This window comes from Ursus maritimus, unplaced genomic scaffold (genome assembly GCF_017311325.1).
Source record: "Ursus maritimus isolate PB19 unplaced genomic scaffold, ASM1731132v1 scaffold_16, whole genome shotgun sequence".
Classification (NCBI taxonomy): Eukaryota; Metazoa; Chordata; class Mammalia; order Carnivora; family Ursidae; genus Ursus; species Ursus maritimus.
The window spans coordinates 30,048,526-30,069,027 of NW_024424008.1; the positions used below are offsets into that span (position 1 = coordinate 30,048,526).

General features: G+C 48.3%; 1 protein-coding gene across 1 annotated transcript; it reads left to right on the plus strand.

The window, feature by feature from the left end:
• Positions 1–1,333: 1,333 nt before the first annotated feature.
• GPR83 (G protein-coupled receptor 83) lies at positions 1,334–14,273 on the plus strand. Its single transcript, XM_008688418.2, has 4 exons — positions 1,334–1,717; positions 5,916–6,041; positions 8,329–8,462; positions 11,545–14,273. Exons 1-4 carry the CDS (start codon positions 1,334–1,336, stop codon positions 12,167–12,169), a joined length of 1,269 nt encoding a protein of 422 aa, XP_008686640.2. The 3' UTR covers positions 12,170–14,273.
• Positions 14,274–20,502: the final 6,229 nt, after the last annotated feature.

The following is a 20,502-nucleotide window of genomic DNA, read 5'->3' on the forward strand; positions in this document are numbered from 1 at the left end:
CTTTTTTTTCTTGTAAAGATTTTATTTTTGGGGGGGAGAGAGAGCGAGCACAAGCGGGGGCGGGGCGGTGGCAGGCAAAGGGAGAAGCAGATTCCCCGCTGAGCAGGGAGCCCTATACCAGGCTCAATCCCAGGACCTGAGCTGAAGGCAGACACTTCACCAACTGAGCCCCCCAGGTGCCCCGGAAAGCTTTTCACCGAGGCCAGGAAAGTTAAAAAACTTGCCCAGGATTTCATAGCTCAGAAGTGACGAAGTTGTGATTTGAACCTGACTCCACAGGATGGGGTCGGTGGGTGGCCGGGCTGGGGTGACTGGGAGACGCTACACAGTGGGAATGAAAACGGGTGAGCAAGATACCAAGATTTCCTGTGAAGCAGGCAGAGAACGAACACAGGGGTAATATACCCCTAACTACAGCTTCAAAGCTTCTGTGGCAAGAAGAGGCACAGAGCTACTATCTCCTTTGATTCTTTGATCCTGTCAGCAGATTGCCCCGCTTTGAAGAGTTTCCTTGGAACCCCCCCTCCTTGTTTTAATACATGTAGGGACACAAAACCTAGGAAGCGCTCCAGCAAATCTGAAGTCTGGTCCGTGAAGGGGCTTGGAGAAGCTCGCCTTGTTTCGAAAACGGCCAGACTCAGGGATCCGCCGCCGTGTGGAAACCGCGCCCGGCTGAGGCTCAGACGGAAACGGGTGGAACGCATCCCGGTTTCGGGGAGCCGCCTGGAGCCCGCACACCCAGCCTGACGGCGTGCCCGCCACGGTCGCCAGGCACCCCCGGGGGCGGCTTCCGCCCGCCCCTGCTCCCTTGACAGTAACGAGGCTGAGGCGGGATGGAGCGGCGAGTGTGACTTCGGGGAAGAGCCCTGGAAGCCGGGCAGAGTTTGAGTCCCGGCGTGGGAGCGGGCGGGGTGCGGAGCGCCAGGAAGGCAGCGGGCGAGCGCGCGCGGGGGAAAGAGCCTTGCAAGCCCCGCAGGGTTGCATTCCCGGCGTGGGAGCGGGCGGGGTGCAGCGCCAGAAAGGGCGCGCCGGGTAAAGAGCCTTGCAAGCCCCGCGGGGTTGCATTCCCGCAGGGGCATCCGGCCGGCCGGGAGCTGGCGGAGCGGGCGCGCGCCACCGCCGAAGCCGGAGCCGGAGCCGGGGCGGGAGCCGGGGCGGGAGCCGGGGCGGGAGCGGGAGCCTGGGCGGGAGTGGGAGCGGGAGCCGGAGCCTCGGTGTTGCGCAGAGCCGGACAGGTGCGGCTAGCAGCCCGGAGCGCAGCCGCGCGCCCTCCCCTCCCCGCGGACGTCGGCGCGGGCTCGGGCTCGGGCTCGGGCGGCGGGGCTCCCGCAGGATGGGCCCGCGCGGGGTGCTGCTTTGCCTGCTCCCCTTGGTGCGAGCCGCCGAGCGCCCCCAGGGCCGGGCCGAAGAGCCGGGCCTGGAGGCGGCCCTGGCCGTGCCCAACGCCTCGCACTTCTTCTGGAGCAACTACACCTTCTCCGACTGGCAGAACTTTGTGGGCCGGAGGCGCTACGGGGCCGAGTCCCAGAACCCCACGGTGAAAGCCCTGCTCATCGTGGCTTACTCCTTCATCATCGTCTTCTCGCTCTTCGGCAACGTCCTGGTCTGTCATGTCATCTTCAAGAACCAGCGAATGCACTCGGCCACCAGCCTCTTCATCGTCAACCTGGCGGTCGCCGACATCATGATCACGCTGCTCAACACGCCCTTCACCTTGGTGAGGCCCCGGCTCGCGCCTGCCTCGGCGGGCGCGGCTCTACTTCCTCGGCCCTCCGTGCCCTCCCGTCCGGCTCCCCCGGCCCCTCTCCTCGGGCCACACAGTTCTCCTCCTCCGGCTTCCCTGGGGCTGGCTGGCTGCGCCTCTCCGGCTCCTTCCCCTCTGCCCTCCTCGCTCAAGTCTCAACTCTGTCCTCTGTTCTGTCTTGCAGACTTTCTGTCCCTCCTTGCTGTCTCTTTCTCTTTGTGCCTGCATCTTTTTCCCTCCCTGTGACTGTCCTTCCCTCCCGGTCTCTATGCTCCCCTTTCCCTCTCTTCCTGTCCTTGTCTGTGGTTTTGTTTTTCTGTCCTCTCTCTCTCTCTCTTCTGTCTCTGTCTCATCACCTTCTGAGCCTGAGCTTCTGCAGCTGGGGGCACTGGGGTCAATGACTGGAGTGTCTGCAGTCACCCAGGAGCGAATGACCACTTCCTATTTAATATCATTGGGCACTGGGCTATTTGATATCAAGCAGTATATGGAAGCTCCTGGAAATGTTGGCAGGGATTGCTAAGTCACCCCTCATCCCCGAAGTCCAGCCCATTCAGTGCCCCCCTTCACCGCCACCCTAAGATGCTGCTTTGTGCCACAGCTGCAATATCAAACAATTACTAATTGTTACTGGAAACTCACGTGCATTTTCTTGGACCACTTAAATTGCCTTTCTCTTTTGTGGTTTGACTGTGAGCCTGTGGTAGGAAGTGTGTGTTGGGGAAGAGATGGGGATGAGGTGGGCTTGGGTCCCAGGACCAGGCTGGGGGCACGTGCACGTGGGCGGCAGATGAGGCTCCCCTCCACATGCCGGCTGCTCGGCTTAGTGGTACCATTTCCGTCCCTCCGTGACCTGGGAGTGTGGTGCTCCTGGGTAGTGTGGGATGTGAGGGCTAGGACTGAACAGTTTAATGACGGTTCGTTATCCCTTAGGGTTCTGTAGCATGAGTTATGATTTTTCACTTTATGGAATAACCTTATTGTTATGTGAGTTATTACCAAAGTAGTATCTGTTCACACCTCTCTCTGTCTGTCTCACACACACTCTCAATTAGAAATAATAGACACGCCAAAGGAAGAGCGTGAACTCCCACGAGTCCATCCACCTGTGTGAACATCCTGCTGAATCTCACATTTTAAAACTACAGTCTCTCTTTTGTCCTCACTTATGAGAACATTGCATTTTGCAGATGAGGAAACCAAGGCACAGACAGAGGTTCAGTCCCTTGTCCAAAGTCACTTAGCTAGTAATTGGCAGAGCCAGGATAAGAATTACTTTCCTGACTCAAGTCCAGGGGTCTGTCCACTAAGCCACCTCATGAGGACCATGTTAAGCTTCCACTACTCCAAACCATGGACTTTTCCTGCTCTCTGGCCAGCTAATATGTATCGATTCCTGGCTACTCAGAATCTTCTCGTCACTAACCAAGGACAAAAGGGCTTCCAATACCTACCCCATCCCCTACCCCCTGTTACCTTGAAGCACAAGAGAGTTTATCCCTGGCTCCCCTTGGCTTGCCCCCCAACCCTTGGTTTCTATCCTGACAGTCTGCAATGCTGGGGTTGGGCTGGGCCACCCAGGATGAGAAATGCTGCCCAGAGAAGGATGCAGAATGAATCTTCAGCAGACACAAGAGGGGAGGGAGAGAAGCCATGGACCCCAGCCTAGGCTGTTGCTGAGACCTGACAAGTCCTGCATTGGATGATTCTGCAAGAGAGGAAGTGGCAGGGTCCTGAGAACCCAGAACTCCTCCCAAGATAACCCAGCACAGCTTGGCTTTGAACCTGACCCGTGGAACTGCCCCAATCTAAACTCTTGTCAGAGCTTACAAGGTGCTGGCCAGCAGGGAGGATGAAAGGGTTGGGGAAGGGTCTTCTAATGTAAGGCATCCTGTCTTCCTGCGAGCTGGTGACAATATTCTTCCTCCCTGGTCTCCTTTCCTGTCCGCTTTACACACGACGGTGAGCATGAAGTTCAGCTCTGGTCATTGAGAGAAAAGCAAACAGTTACAATTCCCATGGCAGAGGCGTGCACGGAGTGTGGTGGGAGCTGGAGGAGAGAATCACTTACTCCGTCCTGCCAGAGGCCCAGGAGAGGGTCAAAGGAGACTGTACAAAGAACGTGACATTTCAAAGGGGCCTGGAAGGGCAGTTTTCCAGGTCGAGGTGAACATTCCATGCAGACAGAGGGACCCGGAGAACAAAGGCAAAGGGCATCAAAGCTCATGGTGTGTTGAGGGGATGTTGAGTGGCTCGATGGATCTGGAGCAGTGAGGCAGGAGCGGTGGCAGCTGGAGTGAGGAGTGAGGCAGGAAGCGCAGTGGGGGTGTGTGCGGGAGCTGGAGACAGGTGGAGATGGGCCACAAAGGAAGGCTGTGGCCAGCTTGGGAATGGGCCTGGATACTCCAGAGGCATCTGGGTCTGTCCTGAGGGCCAAGGTGATGCTAAGTGGGAAGGTGACAATAATCTGATTTTTAGTTAAGAAAATTACCATCAGTGGTGTGAAGGCTGAATGGCAAGTGGACAAGACCGGAGGGCAGGGGAAGCCGCTAGGAGGCTGTAAACGGTCCGAGTGAGAAATGGTGGGGCACTCCACGAGGGCCGGGGCCTTGGGACTGGGGAAGAGGAAATGGATCTGAAAGCCATTGAGAGGCAGCCCTGGTTGGCTCTGTAATGTATGGAATGTGGGAGGTGAGAAGTAGGAGTCGCTAAGGATGTCTAGCTCCATAATGTTAACGGACTGCTCGAAAGCCTCGTATGGCTGCTACCCGCCAACCCCAGAGAGAGTAAAGCTACGGTCTGCTGTCCTAGTTCAGCATCTGGCCACACTCGTCGTCCCTCACGACTCTCTTCCACACGGTCCGGCTAAACCATCCCACTGCTTATTCCTCAGACAGGGCCTGGGATTTCCGACTGCGGGCCAAGTACAGCCCCAGCTACAAAGGCTACTTACTCTTGAAAGCTCCTCTCAAGTGTCGCATATGTCATAACAAGGGTAGTTCATCGTGGTAAGTGCTTCTTCTGTACAAAGCACTGATCTACCTACTTTCCGCGTGTTACCTCTTGTTTGATTTTCGTGACAATGGTTCGCCCATTTTACCCATGAGGACGGCGAAGCTCATAGAGCCTAAGAGCCTTGTCCCGGGTGACAGTCGTAAGGGGCAAATCCTCTGTTGTAAATCACTGCATGACATTCTTTCTGTCCAACTGACTTGCTCTGTTTCTTTCTCTATCATTTTTCCTCTCTCTGTCAGCCCCCTCCCACCCCAGCTTGTGGCCCCCATGCCCTTCGTGCAGGCCTTCTGTAGGGCATTGAATGCTTTCCTTCTTGCAGCCTGAGATAGCTGAGTGCTCTCCCCAGACTCGTTCAGAATCAGCGCTTGATCTTTCTTGGGTGTGGGGCATCACTCAGGAGAGGCTGGAGCGCTGAGGGAGTGAACAGGCAGCCTTGGGTGATGTGGGACGAGGCCTGGGCCTGCTCCCAGGGCCCCGCGCTGTCCTGGAGCTTGTCTTCTCCCCACCCTGCCCACCCCCTCTCCAGGCCCCTCGATCCCCTTCCCCGATGAAATTGCAAGGTTTGCTTAGTCAACATTAGAGAGCACAGCCCCCACACTGTGTTATGATTTTTCAGATGTGTCTCTCCTATTAAGTCTGAACTCATGTGGGCTAAGAATGGATTTTATTATTACCAGAAAAATAGCTACTATTTATTTCTAATAATATCTTTCTACCAATCTGCCGGACATGGTATTCTACCCTTTATAGACTTTTTAAAACCTTCATCCTTACAATAAGCGTACAAGGTAGAGATTTTTAAGCCTTGTTTTGCAAATAAGGAAACTGAGGTTCAGAGAGACTATATACCTTGCCCAAAGTCACACAGCTAGAAACTAGCAGAGGCAGCAAGTCCAAGTCCAAAGTTCACGGATTCCCATGCTCTCCTGACACCTCACAAGGTTTGGCTCCAGCAATATGATTAGGTTTTGTTGAATCGAGTGGTTGAAAGTGAGTCACACTGGAGAACATCATGGGTGACCCACAACTGAGTAGGTAGAATGGAGGAAGGGAGGAGCTGGAAGAAGCCTCCTGAGGGATACTCCTCAGAGGCCACGGGGGGTGGGTGTCAGGGTCAAGGCCTGTTTGTCTTCTGACTCTGTGGGCCGGTTTCCAGGTCCGCTTTGTGAACAGCACATGGGTGTTCGGGAAAGGCATGTGCCATGTCAGCCGCTTTGCCCAGTACTGCTCCCTGCACGTCTCAGCACTGACGTTGACGGCCATTGCTGTTGATCGCCACCAGGTGAGGGCACCTACCCCCAACACCCTGTCCTTCCCCCTCAGGCTTTGCTTCTCAGGGAACTGCAGGGTCCCTCACGACACTGTTTAGCACATTTTCCAATAAGTGTATTTGTCTTCGTATTGGCCAGTAAGAGCACTTAGATGAGGCATTTTAAAACATGTGTGCTGAGTGCTACAAAAAGTCATTATTCCCAGTTTGTTCCAACAAAGGCTCATTGCTTCCATTTTGTGTCTCAGAAGTTAATGAGCTTGTTTGGGGGGTAGAAAAGCAAACCTGAAAATCGCAGATGAAAGGAGATTGGCAAATCATTGCAGGGAAGAGACAAGGGAGATAGATACTCCCTGGTCCCAGTTATTGAGGAGGACAAGCTCGGGTGTCCAGGCGGCAGGAGCAGGCCTCAGGGTAGGGCAGGAAGGCCCTGCTCACTGTCCTGCCCCATCAGACGCACATGGGTGGATATGGTTAAGGAAACCAACGAGGGCCTGGGCGTGCCTATCCTGGAAGAGGATGGCTCCGTGGCAAGAACCTCGCAGGTGCTAACATAGTAAATCCATGTTGCAGCCTTAGGTCTGTGCTGAATCGAGGAATGGAAGCTCAGGAGAGTGCACGCTTAGCTTTCCCAAGATCACCTGCCTGGTGAATGATGCAGCTAGGATTAGCATTGAGGTCTGTCTGGCTTCAAGCCTCTGCTCTGATCACTAGCCCCCCCTACTCTGAGAAGGCTCAGGGGCACCTACAAGGCCAGCATCATAAGAGCCAGCAGGACAAAGAGAGGGTAGGATTTATTCTCAGTAGCTCCAAGAGGTGCAAACAAAGACCAAGGGAGAGAGGCTTCAAAGATGCAGATTCAAAGACACAGCTCAGTATGAGAACGAATTTTCTAACACAACAAAGCTGCCTGGGGAGGTAATGAGTTTCATTTCCTGGCCATTTTTAAGCAAGGGCTGGGGACACTTGATAGGGGTGTTTTAGAGGACATTCATCATCTGGTAAGGATCTGGGGTTGGCAAACTATGAGATTTCTTTGGCCCTGAAATTCCATCATTTTGGCATTTATATTGCAAATGCTTTGGGGAAAATCTGAAAAGGCTGCATACAAATATTTTTCTGCCTTTTCTTAACCTTCTCCCCTCATTCAACAAGAGGGACTCTGGATCACCTTTACCTGGCCTGTGCTTACACCCATTTAACATAGCTAAGGGACAGTTGACCCTTGGGCCAAAGACGGGTCAGTCTGAGGAACAAGGGGATAAGTCTTGCCCACATTGACTATATTGCTGTGACATAAACCCAAGAAATAGGGCCCTGTCCCAAAGCCATTGAAATCTTCGAGTGATGTCCAGGCCTCGGACCCAGGCTCTCACTTCCTTCAGCAATCCGAACAAGGAGGGAGTGTGAGGGGCAGAGATGACAAAATCCAGAAGGGGGATGTGCTGAGCAGCTTCTAAAGCCTAGTCATTTCCTCCCATAAAACCTAGAAAAAAACGAGAAAAATTTGGGGGGATGCAGCCAGAGTGTTCACTGTATCCTTGGACGACATCTTTGGCAGTGGCAGCTCTTCATGACCTCTCCCCCTGACCTTGGAGTCACCCGTCTCAGGATGCCTTTTTCAAGAAATAATGCTCTTACTCTTAAAATGAGGATGCCTTGAAATTCCCAAGTCTTGACTTAAACCTTTCAGGAGGATGGATTGTCATACTGTAGAAATTCCAAGATGCCTTTCAGCCCAAAGCCTACAACCCAGCTTTACTATAGGCATGGGAAAACCGGACCCCACTGCAATTTTAGCAATAAATGCAATAGTTTAAATAAACAAATCAGAGAATTTTATCACCAGTGTTGTGAACCCTTAAATAAATGTCAGTGCAACTTCGCATGACAGGTGGGGAGAGTCTCCTCTCCACGTTTGTCACCTCAGACCCTCTCAGAGCCCTCCATAACCTAATTGGGGGGGGGGGCAGGGCGTGATCAGATCCCAAGGTGGAGTTGACCATGGCTTTTTCCTCTGCTGGCCTTGTGGCTGTCACACAAGCGGACCTCCTACTCCACCCCTGCCCCGTCCCCTCGCTGCACCCTGGTTCTGCCACATATGAGCGACAGGAGACCTCTGAGTCCAGCCGACACCCTGGAGGGGAGCTGTGGGGCCGGGGCAGCCCAGGGGCTTCATCCTGAAAGAAGGGGTGCCTCTCGAGAAATAGGACTTACCTGCCTTACCGCGATGCCACACAGGACTCCGTCTGCTTCAGAACTTCTTCAGCCGGCGATGCACACTTTCCTTGTTTTCCAGGTCATCATGCATCCGTTAAAACCCCGGATCTCCATCACAAAAGGTGCCATCTACGTCACAGTCATCTGGACCATGGCTACGTTTTTTTCACTCCCACACGCCATCTGCCAGAAATTATTTACCTTCAAGTACAGGTGAGTTACAAACTGAGGGCTTCAGAGGGGAGGGGGGTGGGGGAATGGGCTAGGCTGGTGATGGGTAGTAAGGAGGGCACGTATTGCATGGTGCACTGGGTGTTATACGCAACTAACGAATCATGGAACATTGCATCAAAAACTAGGGATGTACTGTATGGTGACTAACATAAAAATAAAAAAAATTCAAAAGAAAAAAAGTACAGGTGAGTTAACTAGCAAGGAGCAGCCTGGGGCCTCCAAGGACTTTGACGGAGGGGAGTCTGAGCCCCTCTGCCTGCGAGCTCCCCAGTACGTGCTGCCCGCCGCTGTTGGCTCTGTCTCTCTCCCGACCTCCTGCTTCTGAGCCCGGGCCTATCTGCAGCATTCCTTCCGCTCTTTCTCCTCTTTTCCTCTCAACAACTTTAGCTCCCTCCTTGTTCTCCACCCAGTTTATCTGCAAGGTCAAGGCAGTAGCGAACAACTTCTTTCCCTGGGGAAGTGTACGCACACAGACTGAGATTCAAGGTCACGCGGGCCTTGTCTAAAGTGGCGATGTTTGAATTCCCTCGCACGACCTGTGGACGAAACATGCCCGTGTCCGTGTGTCCGAGGCAGGAAGCTCCACTTCCCCTACGTCCCGTTCTGGCTTCTGTGTCATATGCTCTCACAGAACGAGAATTTCTTTCAAAGCACTTCATTTTTTTTTTTTTTTTTTTTACTTAAACACTCGTGTGTGCTACTAGTTCACTGAAGGTGCTGTCCCCGGCTCGACTGTAAGGCTGGGGAGAGCTGGCGCCATGTCTGATTTTGCTGCCCTCCTGTCACCTAATACCTGACTTACTGTCTCCACATAACAAGCCCTCAGCACATACTTACTTACTGAATAAATGAATGGATGAATGAATGAGCTTCGAGTGATTTTCATCAGTTCCATAGGTGTTTTCGATGAGGTTCCTTAGAAACAGACCCTGAGATACAGGTCATGCTTTGTGATTTTAAGGAAGTGCTCACAGGGGTCATGGCTGAGGGAGTGGTGACGTAGGATAGCAAGTGGAGAGAGATGAAGGGAAGGGGGAGCTTGGGGGTTGGAGGGATGGCTTGGGTAGCCACAGCCAGCTGCACAGGGTACTCTAGAGCAAAGGTAACAGAGTGCATTCGGCCTTGAGGCAAGGGAGCGGGGCTTTCCTATTCCAGGCTTCCCTGGGGAAAATGGAAACTCCCAGCCCCTTCTGGCTCTTATTGTGGCTCTTAGGGGATCTGTAGGAAATGATTTCAGTGGCCCCTGAAGCTCGGCACCTACAAGATCACAGGGTTGGCCGGGAGCTAGCGGCCTGGCGCTCCAGACCAGTAGAGGGGATCTGAGGGGATGAGGGGGGTACAGTGCTGGTGTGGTAGCCATGTGCTGCTCCTCCTGAGGGGTGCAGTTAAAAACACACATTTCTGTGACACAGGCAGGGTCAAGAGAGTAAGCCCTGAAGGCTGGTTCAGCCACAGTTGACCCTTGAACAACACTCGTTTGAACGGTGTGGGTTTTGCAATTGATGCAGCCCAGCTCTATAAATGTATTTCCTCTTCCTTCTGCTTTTAATAACATTTTCTTTTTCTTACTTTATTGGAAGAATACAGTATATAATACGTATACAAAATATGTGTTAATCAACTTTATGTTTTCAATATGGCTTCCGGTCAATAGTCGGCTATTGGTAGTTTAATTTGGGGGGAGTCGAAAGTCATACATGGGTTTTCAACTGTGCAGGGGTCGGTACCCCTAACCTCTATGTTGCTCAAGGGTCAACTGTAATTTATAAAGGCTCCCTTCCCAAATTCTACGATACTGAAATGAATCACATACCCAAATCCCCGAGCACTCAGACTCCCATCTGCCCGTACACATGGGGAGCTGGGCTTTTGTGTTTTTTTCCTGCTAACAAAAGCAAAGAGAATTCTCTCTCTTTTAGTAGTGATGGCCACCAGCACATACGACAAGAGCAACAAGCCACATGGTGTGAGGAGAAAGCAGCCATTTTGAGTTGCTGCTCAGACGTTTTGCAATATGACAACCCTGTTCATACCCATAGTCTGGACATTTAGATTAGGACACGGGGTTAGGATTCCCACCACAAGTCCCTGCCTTGTTTTTCCCGGGTCACCTCCTAAAATGACCACTCAGAGTCGAGGCTGTGAAAAATGAGTGACCGCCGCCCCAACCACCTTCCACACATAGGTGCTTGCAACCCTGCCCTCTATCTCCTGCTTGCTCATGACCCCGGGACAGAGCACTGCCCTTTCCCCAGCTCCCTGTGCCTCCATTCTGGGATTTGTAAGTAATAAATCTTGTGACTTTGCTTCCTTTGTGTGAGTGTATTGAAACTGCACCTTCCATCAAAATGGCCCTAGGGTTTTCACTTCGCCAAAGTGGGAGGTTGGATGCCAAGGGAGATACTTGCCAACCCTGCATGGGTGGCTCGTGCCTCCTCAATCAGCAGGTCATAATCTGCAGAGTCTTAACACTCTTAACACTCTTAACCCTGCTCTGGGGGTTCCTCAAAGAGGACCAGGTGCATTCCATAAAAAATAAATACTTGTTACATGAATGGCTGAAGGTATGTTAGTTCAGGCTTTGCCACTCACGTTCTTAAAACCCATCATGTCTTTGCCCCACTCCTTAATTCCCCTCTGGAATGAAAGTAGGTAGTAAAATGAGGAATTCCAAGATTTCCTGAGTACATTGTACTCTCAGGTTGAGTTAGTTCTAAGACTAGGAATACCACTGTTACATTCATTCATTGAACAAGTATTTACTGGGTCTGTGTTATAGGCCAAGAATAATATAAGGTTAAGAGGACACAGAGAGAGCAGGTGTTTTCCTTATCTTTATAGAACTCCCAGCCTAGTCGGAGAGCCAGAAATGTATCAAATAATTGCACTATAGCAAAAGCACTCTAAGGGATGTGCCAGGAGCCCAAGGGGGAGAAAGGGCAGTGCTTCTTGGGATGAGGCCTTTCCACGCTAATGGCAAACCCTCCTCTTTCTTTCTCTCTCTCTCTCTGCCTCTTTCTGTTTCTCTGTCTCTGTCTCTCCCTCTCTCCCCTGCCACCAGTGAGGACATTGTCCGCTCCCTGTGCCTGCCAGACTTCCCTGAGCCAGCTGACCTCTTCTGGAAGTACCTGGACTTGGCCACCTTCATCCTGCTTTACATCCTACCCCTCCTCATCATCTCCGTGGCCTACGCCCGAGTGGCCAAGAAGCTGTGGTTGTGCAACACAATTGGGGATGTGACCACAGAGCAGTACCTGGCCCTACGGCGTAAGAAGAAGAAGACCATCAAGATGCTGATGCTGGTGGTGGTCCTCTTTGCCCTCTGCTGGTTCCCCCTCAACTGCTATGTCCTCCTCCTGTCCAGCAAGGTCATCCACACCAACAATGCCCTCTATTTCGCCTTCCACTGGCTTGCCACGAGCAGCACTTGCTACAACCCGTTTATCTACTGCTGGCTCAACGAGAACTTTAGGGTTGAGCTGAAGGCATTACTGAGCATGTGCCAAAGGCTGCCCAAGCCCCAGGAGGAAAGGCCGCCCTCCCCAGTCCCTTCCTTCAGGGTGGCTTGGACAGAGAAGAGCAGTGGCCGGAGGGTTCCACTAGCCAGCAACCTCTTGCCCTCCTCCCAACTCCAGTCTGGGAAGACAGACCTGTCTTCTGTGGAGCCCACTGTGGCAATGAGTTAGAGGGTGGTGGGAAGAGGCAGGGGGAGGGCTCTGTCTCCAGCTGAGGTTGTAAAAGGGCCTGAGGACAGAGCCTGGAAAAAAGCCTGTCCTCTCACACATGACCTTCACAGTGCCGGAAACAAGGTCCTATAGAAGCCATAGGACCCTTGATTGCCTAGGAAACACTGTCTAGCCTCCTACCCCATTTGATGTGAAAACTAAAAGACAAATACCAATTAGACATGTGTTTATGAATTCCTGTCTAAGAAATGCTGTGAGGTGTATCACCCTGGTTCCCTGAGCCAGCAAACCCAGGACAGCTTCAGCCCACACGAGGGCTGACTCAGCCAGCTGCCTAACAATCCTCCCTGCCACCGAATGTTCGTAAAGGATAACTGAGTCATACTTTGAGTGTGACCCCAATGCACAGAACTGTACTTGAACAAGGTTCATTGGCCAGTGAAAAGTGAGGGAGCCACCGCTGACATGGAAGGTTTATTTTGCCTCACTTTCTGAAGACCTGTGCCAGGATGAATCACAATGGTGTGGCATCTGGCTGGATAGATGACAAGAAAGAACCAATTTGGTCCCTTAAAATAAAGAGGAATTACTGAGTTCTCTTAAAGAAGAATTATTATTAAAACTTGGGAAAATTAGGAAAACACAAAGAAGAAAACAAAAACCACCCCCTTCTGCCGCCAACGGTGATGAGTTTCGTTAATATGCTGTGGATTTATCTGCAACTTCTTCCTTTGTGTGCGTGTGCGCGCACTCTTCCTTCCATTCTGAATTACAGTTTTCCATGTAGAGATAAGCAAGAAACAGGGCATAACAGAGAACTGTTACCCAGGAGTGGTGTCCACCAGAAGAAGTGGAAGAAGAGGTGGGAGAGGAACCCAAGGAGAAGGCTGTCATGGAGCCAACAGACTGCCCTCATCTTGTAGCCAGTGGTGGGAAAGGCCTGGATGAAGTACCTCGTCTCGGATGGCGGCCATCGTGATGAGCCGGGGAACAAAACTCATCTCGGAGGCATAATTCCTTCTCTCCTGCACTCACATGGAACAAGAGGTGGTAAAACATTGCCCTGCCTTTACAGGAGATGATGGGGCAGGCTCTCCAACATGCCGGAAATAATTGCACTTAGACACTTCAAATCCTCCCAAGCTGTCTAGACAGGCCACTTTTCTGTGTTGTCTGAATAAAAAGGCTTCTTCATGCCAGCTCCCCAAAGACGACTCACTTGTCAACATCACCCTGGCAGCTCACATGTCACCTTCAGAAACCTATGTCACCGTGATAGTCCTTAAGGACTCAACATGCCAGAGAAATCTCATTCCAGAGACTGAATGTTTTCATCACCTTCCGTCTGGTCCTGAGTGACTCACTGTCACCCAGGAGACACAGGCAGAATAGAACTAAATTCACCCACCCTAAACAATTGCCATTTGCACACTGGTTTTAGGTTTCTTTCTAGCACCAGATAGATCTTGAAAGCAAACATGGATATGGAGCTGAGTGGGAAACCGAGGTCTGGGGAGAAGGGCTTTGTCCAAGGTTCACTTAGGTCTCTTGACTGCTCATTGAAACTGAACTTGGTCATATCATCTGCTTCCTACTCTCTATTTATGAGAATGTTTGAAATGTTTGACTTTCATGGGACAGAGAGGCTTCTAAGCCATATGGATCCCAAGATGGATTTTTCAGGTTGAATGCTTCCAGGCCTGTGCCTACTGTCTCTGTGATGTCAAGTAGCTAATGGTTTCATCTTAATGCTGCCATAGAAATTCTTTGAACCAGAAAGAAAAGCAGCAAGACTACAGATAATTTGTCCTGCTCTGGACTCATGGGGAAAGCGTCACTTTTCCTCCTTGCTGAGGGCATCTAGAAATGCTGCCAAGTCAGAGGAGGCCCTTCTCTGCAGGGGAAGACCCACAGATGGCCCATTAGGTCTGGGTCTCCCATCAGTACCTTGTCTTCCCCCATTCCCCTTGTTCTCTGTGTGCCTCAGAGCAAAAGACAATTTGTATTTGTGAATGTAAAAGTTGTTGAACTTGAGTCTTTCTGATGTGTCATAATGAGTACTTTACTGTAAATGCTCCAGTCTCAATAAAATATATTTAGGATGCATGGACTATGCTTCTTGGACTTCTGATTAAACCACAGTTGGTAACCTTTAAAACGGGGGTCCATGTGGATCACAAAGAGAGCATGAAGACCATCTGCCCACACCGCTGCGTGTTACAACTGAGGAAGCACAGACATGATTTGGCTAGGGTAAATAGCCAGCTGGAAACCTCTGATCTCAGTCTAGGGCTTCTTCCATTGAGCTGGCTGCCACGTCCCCTCTTTGGTGATTATGAATCTGTGCTGAGGACCCAGGACTCCACTCGTGAGTCCTTGGTGATTCGGGAGGAGGCGGAGCTGCCCCTGGAGCTTTGGGATTGGTTCTGCCACTCACAGTGTGCAATGGATGCCACATTCCTGTGTTGACCAGGATTTCTGCCCCCTTGGGCCTGGGGTCCCCTTGTCCTACCAGGTAAGCTGGGTAGGGGCCTTCGTGGTATACATAATTACTCTGATGCCACCCAGAGCCCAGGAATTCAGCATCACATAATTTCACGGAAGGTTGTATATAGAGGTAATTTACTGCATCTAGGAGAAGACTTGAAAGAAAAATGAAAAGGAGAAGGGAAGTAAGATTTGCTGACACCTAATATGAGAGATACTATGCTAAATGGTTCTCAGCTCATGATCTCATTCACCCTCACAGCAATCCTCTAGGGTATCATTTCTATATTGCGGTTGAGGAGACAGGCTCAGCTATAGATCACACAGCAAAATTGGGAAAACGCTACCTTCTGGGAAATTAGATTTTGAGAAAGCATGTAGAAAAAGAATTTTGATTTGTTTTTAATTCAACATTCTACAAATTTCCTTGATTTTGAGACACTTTGGGGGTAAAACCTGTTAGCCATCCTAAAAATAAGTGCTTGAGTTACATGTTTTGGAAATGCTTGACTAGGCGGACCCTGAGGCCCTCACAGCTCCATGGCCAATGAGTTCTTGGTTCTAGTACAGGCAGGATCTCATGCTGCCTTGAGAACTCAATTCTAGTTAGAAATATCTTCCAAACAGACCGTAAGTGACTTCCAGATTGCTGGTGCCCTGCTTGACCGACCATGGTAGGTTGCCAAGGCAAACAGTTGTTTTTTAGCCTCGGGGTCCTCAGATGGCACAGGCAGAACTCAGCTAAAACCCTCACTGCTCCAAACTGGTATAATGTGCATGCCTCCAGGGCCTCTGTGCAGCTCTCCAAGGTACGGGCTCTAGGATAATAGGAGGCATACCAGAGTGTCTGGGGCTAGGGGCAAATCTGGAAGATGTCAGGGGAACATCTCCTGGGAAAATAAGCTCGTCTTAGAGTTTTGCCTGTAGGTGGTAAAAGATGGTCGTAGTGCTGAGATCAGGTCATTAGCATCTTCCTTTGGCATCTCTGTGTACCTGCCCCCGCCATTCTCTCTCATTTCAAGGAGTAGCTAAAGAGGGAACCAATAAGGTACGTGCAATGCTGGATGGCACTTAAAGAATATTCTAATGTGAGAAAGCCCTGGAGTTCACTCTCCTTTCTGAGACTTTGTAGCCTCTCTTGCTGAGAATAAGCTATTTGTTGCTTTATGGGTACAAAGAGGTTGATGTTAATAGCTTCTCTCCTCCTGTTTCTAGCCTGGCAGGAACCTTATCCTCAGACTCGTCATGAATGTAAAGCACTCAGATTAAAAGTGAAGAAGGCAAAGGGATCATGAATACAGGATTTAGGCTGTTGGTTACTTGAGAGGAGGAGAAGTGGTGTGGGTTGACATGTCGGGTGATGGGTTATAAGTAATTGTCGAGGTTCTAGCTTTCGTTGGGAGCAACATTAAGAGGGAGCCATAAACCAAGGATTATGATTAATTCAGTTCTGTGCCTCTGTAGTCTATAAACAAACAAGCAAGCAGTAAACCAATAAAAATGGAGATCTAGAGGTCCAAGCCTTTATTTTTCTTCCCTGTATCCTTCCAATCAAGTTACCCCTATGTCTGTATTATTAAAACACACAAATAGAGTTCATTTCCAAGACAAGTAGGGTATGACAATTATATTTCCTTTTTACAAACAACCTTGCTCTTCTGGAGTTAAACTTCCTCTTCGTTTCTGGCTTACTTTTTGATGTCACTATCACTAATTCCTTCCCAATTTTTCAGAAGAGTTAAAAGCCCCTTTGTGACCTGACCACGCACATGGAGTGTCTGCCAACCCCTCTCCTCCATACCTTCTGGGCTGTCAGCTGCTCCTCCCGGGACTAGCAGATCTTCCCGGGACTAGCAGCTCTTTCTGTCTGTAGAACACCTGCTTTCCCAGGATCCCCCTTCACCTCTACCCAGTGGCTAGGTCTTGCAGTTTCCTAGATCCCTGTCTTCCTCTTTTTTTTTTTTTTAACTTTACTCCTTTATTTTGAAAGACCACATTCTCTAGCAGTTGCCCAAGAAAAGGTACATAGAAACTAACTGAATTTTGAAGACATTCTGTTAGTTTTCTATTGCTGCCATAACAAATGACCACAGTCTTAGTGGCTTAAACAACACAAATTTATTATCTTACACTTCTGTAGGTAGGTCAGAATTTGACACAGGTCTCATGGGGTTAAAATTAAGGTGTCTTCAGGGCTGCATTCTCTTCTGTAGGCTCTGGGTTGGATCCATTTCCATGTCTTGTCCAGCCTCTAGAGACCACCCACATTCCTTGGATCATGGACCGCTTCTTCCATGTTAAAAGCCAGTAACATGACATCTCTCTGACCTTCTAAAGTCACATTTCCTTCTCTCTTCTTCTGCTCATTCCCTCCACTTTTCAAAGGTGATTACAAGGATGTAATTTGTAAACCTTTGTGATTACATCACATCCACCTGAATAATCCAGGATAATCTTCTTATTTTAAAATCAGTGACTAGCAACCATAATTCCATCTGCAACCTTATCTCTCCTTTGCCTGAGCATATTCCTAGGTTCTGGGAATCAGGATGTGGGGGGCCATTTTTCTGCCTACCAGCATTGCTCACCTACTTTCCAGCACTTCTGCTGAGAAATTGGATACTTTCTGATTCCTTGTCCTATGTACGTAACCTGATGATCTATTTTAGGTAGAGACCAAGCAGGTAAGTTGAATGGCTATAATAAGAATCATTGCCTCTGCCCCTATGAAGTATTTAATATTGGCACAACCTCTGTGATTCCTTCAGACAGATGACATTGCTTTTGGTTTATATTTTCACTGGGAAGAGGAGCTTCGGGGGCTTCCATTTGATTCTACTGTAACTGACCTCATGTGTAGATTCTGTCGGTTGCTAAGTATTCCAACTCTACACTTTGGAACTCAGGAATTAGCCACAGGATAGACCCATGGACCCCATATGAGTGTGACACAAGCCAAAATTCCATTTATCACTTGACCTTTACAAGTTCTTACTTTCACCTGTGGACCACAGTGGTTTTTTTCATCTCTAAGAGTTGGTGTGAATGAAAAGCCAGTCCAGTTATCCCCAGATTGATCATTCCATAAGCCCCTTTGGAGAAGCTGATTGGGAGAACTATAGCACTTATAGTGATACTGTCATAGTCTTTTCTTTATTCAAGGGATCCATGATCTGTAAACTAACTTGGGTATGGAAATTAAATGAGGGGCTCTGATTTCAGATGTGGTAGCTAAAGTTAGGTCTCCATTTGCCAGACCTACAGATGTTTTTTGTTTTATTTTGTTACACAAATCAAGTAGTACCTTAGTAGAATGTCCTTCTGTTTATTCAAGGTCCCTCTGATAATGTAGTCACTATGAAGTTCCTGTGGGCCAAATCATTGATTAATGAGCTGACCCTGCTGATTCTCATAGTAACCATACTCTCTGTGTCGCTAGAGGTGAGTACTACTACTTGGCTTCTGCCACCCCAGAATCCAATCCCATCAACCTCACTCACATTAGGGAGTCCATTTCAAAGACAGCATCCTCATAATCATTTCTGATACATGGCAAAGATCCACTCTAGCACCTTTATATATGTCTGCATTTCTCTCAGTAGTATGTTTCTCTATGACTTGGAAAGGTCTGGCCCCTCTCAGAGGACATATTTAAGGGTAAATGCATGGGCCATACCTAATAAATCCACCGCACTATTCCTATTTCTCAAAGTCTTTGCATTACTTCTCCTAACTTGTAAAGGAATTTATGACATCTCAAGCTTGTTTGGCATAAACCAGTACTGAGCCCAGAGATAATAGAAACCTAGCAGATCATTAAATTAATTATAAAATTATTATTCCTTATTAAATTAGTTAAAACCGTTCTCAAGACCCTAAATAGCTAAAATAATCTTGAAAAAAGAAGAACAAGGTTGGAGGATTCACACTTCCTGATTTCAAAACTTATTATAAATCTGTGGTAATCAACACAATGTGATACTGGCGAAAAGACAGCCATAAAGACCAATGGAATAGAACAGAAAGGCCAGGCATAGACCCTCACATATATGGTCAAATGATTTTCAACCAGGGTGCAAAGACCAATGGGGGAAAGGAGTCTTTTTAATAAACGATGTTAGGTAAATTAGATATCCATATGCAAAAGAATGAAGTTGGACCCTTACCGCATACTTTATACAAAAATCAATGCAAAATGGATCAAAGACCTAAATATAAGAGCTAAAACAATAAAACTCTTAAAAAAAACATAGGGAACAAATCTTCATGACATTGGATTTGGCAGTAATTTCTTGGATAGGACACCAATAGCACAGGCAATAAAAATAAAAGATAAATTTGACTACATCAAGATTTAAAACTTCAGTGCATCAAAGGAAATAATCGACAGAGTAAAAAGGCAACCTATGCAATGGGAGAAAATAATTGCAAATCAAATATTCGATAAGGAGATAATAGTCAGAATATATAAAGAACTCCTACAATTCAACAAGAACAACAAAAAAATCCAATTAAAAATGGGCAAAGGAGGGGCACCTGGGTGGCTCAGTCGGTTAAGAGTCTGCCTTCTGCTCAGGTCATGATCCCAGGGTTCTGGGATCAAGTCCAGGTCAGGCTCCCTGTTCATCGGGAAGACTGCTTCTTCCTCTCCCTCTGCCAGTCCCCCTGCTTGTGCTCTCTCTTACTATCTCTCTCTCTTTCTCAAATAATAAATAAATAAAATCTTTTAAAAAATGGGCAAAGGATTAGCATAGAAATTACTCCAGGGAAAATATACCAAGAAACATATGAAAAGATGCTCAACATCACAAATCATTAGGGGAGATGCAAATCTAAATCACAGTGAGATACCACCCTTGGCTGGCTAGTATCAGAGAACCAGAAAATAACCAGTTTGGAGAGAATGTAGNGAAATTAGAACTTTTATACATGGTTGATGGGAATACAAAAGGGAACAGCTGCTAGGGAAACTAGTATGAGAATTCCTCAAAACATTAAAAATAGATTGCCATATGATTCAGAGATCCCACTTTTGGTTTAAAATCCAAAGGATTTGAAAGTAGAGTCTTGAAGAGATATTTGTTCACCCATCTTCATAGCAGCATTATTCACGAGCTGGAAGGTGGAAGCAACTCAAGTGTCCCTCAGTCTATGAATGGATAAACAAATGTGGTATATATACCCACACTGGAATATTATTCAGCCTTAAAAATGAGGGAAATTCTGACACATGCTACAACATGGATGAACCTTGAGGACATAATGCTCTGTGAATTAGTCAGTAACAAAAAGACAAATACTGTATGGTTTTACTTCTCTGAGGTACCTAGAGTAGTCAAATTCATAGAAACAGAAAGTAAAATGGTGGTTTCCAGTGGCTGGGGGAGGAAAGAATATGTAATTGTTTAATGGGTATAGAGTTTGGTGTTCTGCAAGGTGAAAGGAGTACTGGAGATTAGTTGCACAACAATATAAATGTATTTAACACTACTGAACTGTACACTTAAAAATGATTAAGATGGTAAACATCACTTACCATGGTAAATAGAATAATAAAAAAAAGAACCATATGCTCTTTTTTTTTTTTTTGGTCTTATATTACTTTAAAAAAAGCTTAAGATGGTAAGTATCTGTATTTATAAGTATTATAAATATTTTAGAATATCAGTATACATATAAACATGATATGTATTTTAACTACAATTTTTAAAATTTCTTTTCTTTTTTTAAGGATTTATTTATTATTTGACAGAGAGAGAGAGCACAAGTAGGGGAAGCAGCAGGCAGAGGGAGAAGCAGGCTCCCCACTGAGCAGGGAGCCCTATGTGGGGCTCAATCCCAGAACC

What these genes read in the sequence shown, in the direction of transcription:
- GPR83 (XM_008688418.2), top strand. Translation starts at nt 1,334, where the DNA reads ATGGGCCCGCGCGGGGTGCTGCTTTGCCTGCTCCCCTTGGTGCGAGCC. An exon ending in TCAACACGCCCTTCACCTTG is followed by an intron (nt 1,718 to 5,915) that starts GTGAGGCCCCGG and finishes GCCGGTTTCCAG; the next exon opens with GTCCGCTTTGTGAACAGCAC. An exon ending in TTGCTGTTGATCGCCACCAG is followed by an intron (nt 6,042 to 8,328) that starts GTGAGGGCACCT and finishes CTTGTTTTCCAG; the next exon opens with GTCATCATGCATCCGTTAAA.